Below are 7,493 nucleotides of genomic sequence, written 5' to 3' on the forward strand. Positions count from 1 at the left end.
GTGTGTGTGTGTGTGTGTGTGTGTGTGTGCATACACTTTCATCAATGTGTCGAGTACTAGAAAGTCTGTACCAACACTTATTGAATAATATAATGCGAAAGAGGTTCTTTGGTTCATTACTGGAGGATGGAAAAAGGGACAGTATTTCTACTAAAGACCTGTTGTGACCTGATCTCATGTTTGCTAACACATTTGGACAAAATGTTGACAATGGGTCATGCAAAAATTGTTACAAGATCCGTTGCCAAGACAGCCTGAATATTAGTGGAAAAATACATTTTGTATATTAACTTACAAATTTGGAAATAATAGAAAATATTTGAAAATAATGTTCTGAAGGTTGATAAAACTATAAGAAGTGATGAATATGAAACAGATGTTGAGTTATTGAATGAAGTAATCAAAAGGGATAGTGCAACATATCCACTTTTCTAATTCTCTAGTTTCTTTGGAATAAGAACTAAAGAATTTGCATGTGCTCCATGAAAAATTTCACATAAAGCAACTTCGCTTGGATAAAATGTTTAAAAAGATAGCTAAAAATATTGTGTACTCCAATTCAACTTCAGCTATCCTGGATATCCCACCTACATCATCAGAAACCCACGATGAAATGATCAACAACAAAACAAACAATAATCCTGACAGTGTTCAACTTCCAAATCTTCCTGATTAGTTTTACTGTTGCAGTAGAATTCTATAATTTGCCAATTTGAGGGCAGTAGTGCTGCAGCATTCTTTGTCAGTATAGTAATTAATAAATATATTTTACATTTAATTTTTGAGCAACAAACTTGTTTAATGAACCCTATTTCGCTGATACAAGTACCTGTACAGTTAGTACAGTATTAATAAACAGCACAGTACAGTATTAATAAACTTGTATCATTTATACTAATATACAGGTACCTATATTTCATTTATTTAAATATCTGTAGCATTTATTATACTTTCTATAAACTACGTGTAGCGATTTCTGATTACCATCCACCTCAATCAGCACCACCAGCTCTTTAGTTTTCCTTCCACTAACTTTAAAATGATCTCATCCTACCCCCTAGGAAGTCTAATAACTATTTGTTTATTGATTTATGACAAAAATAAATTACATAAATTTCCTTAGCATACAAAACTACGCCATTACACTAAATATGAAATTGATTGAAACAGAAATTGAAGAAAATGAAAAGTGGTAACCAAACAGAAAATATTTTTTCATATACAAATGCACATTGCATTTAAAATGTATAAATATATTTCGTTTTATATATAAATATAGTTCTTTCACGTGTATTAATGTATATTTTCTACAATAAGAATATTTCTTTGCATTAAAGTGCATTGAAATACACAAATATATTTATAATTACATTTTATGTTTATTTTATTTAATTCAAAGTGAAATAATAGTTTTAAATTATAAGGAAATAAAGCAAACCAATGCCTCCAAATGCAAAACGCATATATATATTTACACACTTCAAATACAAACAAAACATATTTACGGAAAAAAGTACCACTGTTGTGAATCCACTGATTGAAATCAGTTTCTGTTTTTAAAAAAATCAATGTAAATACCAATACTATTTTACAAAATAACAGACTCTGAATCTCTGACAGTTAAAGTTTGTTTAAAAAGCATCATAAAGTTGTTAAAAAGTGTTTGAAATGTCATCCTGTTTTCCCACATTTTGAGATAAGCTTACAATTTCTTGATGCTGCACATGTTTAAATGTTATAAATGTATCATGAGTTGTAAGCATTAGAATTTATCCTTTTAGTGAAATCAGGGCGGGGTTAATGTGAACAATGCAGAAGTAATTTGAAATCAGGTTCAGTTTATCCTGGTGATAAGTTGAAATTAATTTCAGATTACCAGGAAATACCTTGAAATGGGGAGTGATAACTTTACACTGGATGATACCAAATGTTGCTACAAGAAATAATTAAAGAGAATATGAGTATTTACCTGACACCGTCATGACAGTTACTAACAGAATTAGAGCAGACATTGCTTCACATCAAAGTAGTTCAATTAACTGAAAAGATTTTCATATGACAAGTTCTATTTATAGTTTCTATCCAGATAAGAGAAAGCATGCATTTGTAGTTTCACGGTCTCTGTAAATAACTTTGAAACAATACTTGCTGACTCACAAAAAGGAAGGGGATTCAGTTGTCGATAGTTTAAAATAAAACATAGATTATATATTATGAAGTATATTTTGATGCAATTTATTTTGAATAAACAAAGCTAAAAATAGAAAATATTTTATATCCTTTCCTTGCAAAAGAAAAGGACATGGTTGTTTTATATCCTCGTATTAGATATATAATATAACGAAGCAGGAGCAAGAAAGTATATATATGACGCACTACTATTGCATGAGATTCAACGCTTTGTATCAAAAGCTACAATTAACTGTTACAAACATGAACTGCCAATTGCTCACAGTTCTTTAATTTATAACGATGAGTCAATCCACCTTTAGTCACTTGGGGATGGTTGGAATCTTTTCACAACATCTCCCCTTTTTAGAATCTTCCCTATCTTCACCCAATTGAACTTCACTCCGAGTTTTAATATCTCTTACGTTTAGGGTTCAATTCCAGTGTTTCTGTTCTTTACTGTTTGTTTTCTGGTGCTAGAACGTGTAGTTTCAAATTGTTTGGGTGTTGGTACCTCAAATGTGTCATGCAATACTTCCAAAGGGATTTCCTTTCTCATAACTGTTTTTTCCATGAATATTTTTTAAGCTGATTAATATATTTTTTGTATTCAAATTTTTTTTCCTTTTACCAGGACTATCATTCTTCCAGTTTGTTTATTACACCGTCCTCCCAGCTTTCTTTACCATACCTATAGGTTTAAAAAAATCTTTGTCACCTAACTTGAAGAATTTTGAAGTATTTTTGTTGTTTGCCTTTTTTTTAATTTTCACTAAGTATAAGCTTATCAAAAATAGATCTGGCCTTTCTAGCAAACATCAATTCTGCGGGTGACATTTCTGATGGTGTATTCGGATCAGGTATTACTCGTTGCACTCTTAAAAATTGAAGTGCAAAATCGTCTATCATTTAATTGTTCGCCTTTTTCAATTCCCTCTTGAAAGTGTCAACAAAATGTTCCGCTTGTCTATTTAACCTAGGATGATAGGGTGGAGTGTGGACATGTTCGATAATAAACGTTTTGCAAAATTTTCGGAACTTGTCTGACATAAATTAAGTTCTATTATCTGACACAATGGTATTCGGAATACCATACCTGGTGAACAATTACTGTAACCGCAGATGTCAGTTTTTTACATTTATGCACTTCCGGCCACTTTGAAAAACTGTTCACCACAAGTGAACCTGCATAATCAATATGCCGTCTGGCTCATGGAACATGTTTTTGGTCACGGTTGCCATTTAGTGGTAGGTGAGTTTTCAACTAAGGCACACCCACTGTATGCTTTCACTAATTCTTCTATGTCACCGTCCACTGTTGGCCAATATACGCAACTTCTCATTAATGATTTCATTCTCGAAATCCTTGGGTGATCTTATGCATTTTTGGAATATAATTTTGGTAATAATTTGCCAATCCTAAAAATGCTTGTAATATTAGTCGGAGTGAAAATATTTTTAATTGAATCTGCCCCTGACGAGTTTGGTCAATGTCCATTCATTTCTATCAATGATTTGTTCTAGATATCTTATTTCCTGTAAGAAAAATTCACACTTTTCTTCAGTCAAAGTAAAGCCGTAATCCCTAATTTTTTCGAATACATATTTTAAGTGGTCGTGTCGATCACTGGATTTACTTTTAATGAATATATCATCCAGATATGGAATTGCGAATTCACAGTCTGCTAGCATTGCATCCATGAAAAATCGCTGGTGTGACTTTTAATCCAAATAGTAACCTGTTGTATTTATACAGTCCTTTATGTGTGTTAATTTTTAAGTATTTAGAGCATTCATCGTCTTCTCTCATTTGTAGGTATGTGTCAGAGAGATCCAATTTAGAAAATATCTTGCCACTGTTTAATTTCGCAAAAATATCCTCCGGAGTAGGTAGCGGACAGTGGCACATTTTAAGACATTTGTTTAAACCAGTGGAAAAATCAGCGCACACTCCGATTTTATCATTCTTAATGTACACAGTTGATGCTGCCCATTTACTGTATTCCACTTTTTGGATAACTCCAATTTTTTCTTGTCTCTCTAACTCTAATTTTATCTGTTCTAATACTACGAACGGTACTCTTTACTCTTTTTTACTATTTTTACTTGTTTCAGTCATTTGACTGCGGCCATGCTGGAGCACCGCCTTTAGTCGAGCAAATCGACCCCAGGACTTATTCTTTGGAAGCCTAGTACTTATTCTATCGGTCTCTTTTGCCGAACCGCTAAGTTACGGGGACGTAAACACACCAAGTGAAGTTGGGGGGACAAACACAGACACACAAACATATTCACACACATACATACATACATACATACATACATACATATATATATACATATATATATATATATATATATATATATATACATATATATGACAGGCTTCTTTCAGTTTCTGTCTACCAAATCCACTCACAAGGCTTTGGGACTGAACCCAGAACCATGTGGTTGGTAAGCAAGCTACTTACCACACAGCCACTCCTGTTCGTTTTTGTTTAAATGTCAGTATGGCATTTTCTTGTATTTCAAATCGTGTTTTGTTTTGGTAGACAGACTTAATTTATCGAACAGAACTTCAGGAAAAATATAAATTTTTTTTCAAATCGTCTGACGACTTATTTGTATGGGAGGAAAAACCATTTACAGAAAAAATTAATGGAGAGGTCCCATAAATTAAACAATTCCATCCAGTCAGTACAAATTTGTTTTGTTATTTAACACAAAAACTTTAGCCTTTAAGGTTTTTTCACGAAATGTAATGTTACTCGTCAATTTGCCCTTAAAATATAATTTTTTTCCTGAAACACCGTTTAATTTAGGTCTCCAGGTCTTTTTCCGTGTATCTATGTTAATTACTGAGATGTTGCTGCCTGTACCTAATTGCAACTTTACGTTTGCGTTATTAATTTTTACATACACAGATTGTCTTTGAGGCTCGTTCATATTCTTTTTGATAATCTGTTTACGCGATTTTTTCTGTTGAACCGTTTTTTAGGTTCTGTCCTACAATGCAACTTTTTATGGCCTATTTTACTATACTTGCAGCATTTTATATTTTTTAAATGGACAGTTAATTTTACAATGTAGACCATAACGTGGATTTGGTCTTTTCTCTATTGACACGCTTGAATCTGAGAACAATCTTTCTCTTCAATTTTATTCGCATCATGTTGTACATTAATAATCCTCTGAAATTCTTCTACTACTGCCTGCAGAGTTCAAGTTTGGTCCTGTTCTAATTTTGTTAATATCCAGAAATGTATATCTGCAAAATGTATATGAGCAAAAATCAAAATCTCGAACATGCCCAGGGTTCACTTTTTGAATTTCTCACTCTCTGTTAACCGTTCCGGCATAGGTGACGAAATCTTCATAATCTCTTTTGACCAAATTTAAACATTGCCAGCAAGTATTGAACAAAGGAACTTATTTCACTGAAAAGTTTCGATAAAATGTTAATTGTTTCATCGAAACAAATCTCACCTGGCTTCTTCGGAAGAATATAATTACAGTACTTTTTGTGTTTAGCAGGGGGTAACTTTCTTAAAAGTAGTTGTACTTTTTTGTCATCAGACCAATTTTTACACTCTTCTTTGAAGATTTCATCGTATCGACGAAAATATGCAGAGAAGGTAATACCTTCTGAGTTTAATTTGAATTCTTCAATTGAGTTTGCTACACTGTCTGGCAAGTACGAACCCGAAGTATTTTCAGACTTCTTCAACATTAATTCCAGTAACTGTTGGTTTTGTTGTTGTTGCTGATGTAGTTGCTGCTGCAATTGCTGCTGTAAGTGCTGTTGTTGTTACTATTGCTGCTGTTACAACTACACCATGGAGGCCAATAAGTCTTCCATGTTAAAACAACTTTTTCTTTGGTTTCGTACAAAAGAAATTTAAACGTCCAACGCAAGCTTCGAACAACTCATCACCACTTTTATATCCTTGTATTAGATATATAATATAATGAAGCAAGGGATGAATGAGTCAGTCCACCTTTAGTTACTTGGGGTGGTTGGAATCCTTTCACAACAAGTTGTGTGATAAGAAGTTTGCTTCCCAGCCACATGGTTCCAGGTTCAGTCCCAATGCATGGCACCTTGGCAAGTGTCTTCTATTATAACCCACAAGCCAACTGAGCCTTGTGAGGTGATTTAGCAGATGGTGTGGCAGTAATTCGAAACCGAATCACTAGTTATGTGGTCAGACACCACGACTGAACCACAATAGTTTCACATGATCGGTCTATTAAAAGCAACCAATCAGTATGAAGCCGTAGCATGATTCAATCGTTTAGAATCTTCTCGTACCGAATAAAAGACCACTTTTGGTGCCTAAATTCTTTGCAGAATGTTGAGGCAGCTGAGAGACATGTGCCTCTATTTCTTGCTAGATAGACGACCCAGGCAGAGAACCCAGAGAGATGGTCTAGGACAGCTGACCAAGAATATCTGTTGCCACAAAAACAATGCAATTGATTTCAGATATATTAGGTAAACTGCATGTTGCCATACCAATAGCTTTCTGTAATCTCAGAGCAGTATTTTTGAGCAGTATTCAGCGAGCTTTGTCCAAACTTTTTTAATCAGTTTCATACTGACATTTCAGATTTAATGCCAATTTCAGTGGTATAAGCTATGAACAGCTTTGGGCTGGTGAACAAAAGTGATTACAGTTTCATACAATATTGGCTAGACAAAAGAGGGGATGATTTTGCCACTCATCTTTCCAAGAATTATATAAGTATCAGACATGTACATACCCTACAACTATTGTAGTTATTATAGTGGTGACGTATCAGAATAGAAGATGCACGAGTTCCTAGCAGCCTTACTTAGGCTCACAAAGTTTAATTTTAAAGTAACATTGTACATGTGGAATTCTTCCCAAGACTTTGAGAGAAAAAAGAACAACATTTTAAAACTTTCAATTGACCTTGAACTTGCTACAAAATCTGGCATGCTCATAATCAGAGTCAGCGCGTACAATCAACAGAAAGATAAAACACTTAATTTGGACTTTCGAACACTCGATAAGTTGCACCCACTCTTTAAGGATTATCAGTATAACATTTCAGTCCGTACATAAAAATAGTTATTGCTTAACAAAATTTATACACATAATTATCTATAGATAAGTCAACTCAGATTCACATGGAGAAGGCCACAAACTAATTATGCACGCACGCGTACGCACACACACACCTTTTTCTGTGTGTTTATATGTGTGGCTTTATATGCGAATGGGTATGAATGTCTCTCTGTCTCTGTGTTTGCTATTTCCAGTAAATATTGGTGCATTGTTGTACCACTATTCTATATA

General features: G+C 33.7%; 1 protein-coding gene across 1 annotated transcript in view; it reads right to left on the reverse strand.

The window, feature by feature from the left end:
- LOC106875136 (peptidoglycan recognition protein 1) overlaps positions 1-2,071 on the reverse strand; it is a 73,776-nt gene extending 71,705 nt beyond the window's left edge. Inside the window, exon 1 of the mRNA XM_014923127.2 lies at positions 1,970-2,071. Within this exon, the coding sequence (XP_014778613.1) occupies positions 1,970-2,012 (43 nt within the window). The 5' untranslated portion in view covers positions 2,013-2,071. The remainder of the gene's footprint in view (positions 1-1,969) is intronic.
- Positions 2,072-7,493: the final 5,422 nt, after the last annotated feature.

This window comes from Octopus bimaculoides, chromosome 18, assembly GCF_001194135.2.
Source record: "Octopus bimaculoides isolate UCB-OBI-ISO-001 chromosome 18, ASM119413v2, whole genome shotgun sequence".
NCBI classification, from domain to species: domain Eukaryota; kingdom Metazoa; phylum Mollusca; class Cephalopoda; order Octopoda; family Octopodidae; genus Octopus; species Octopus bimaculoides.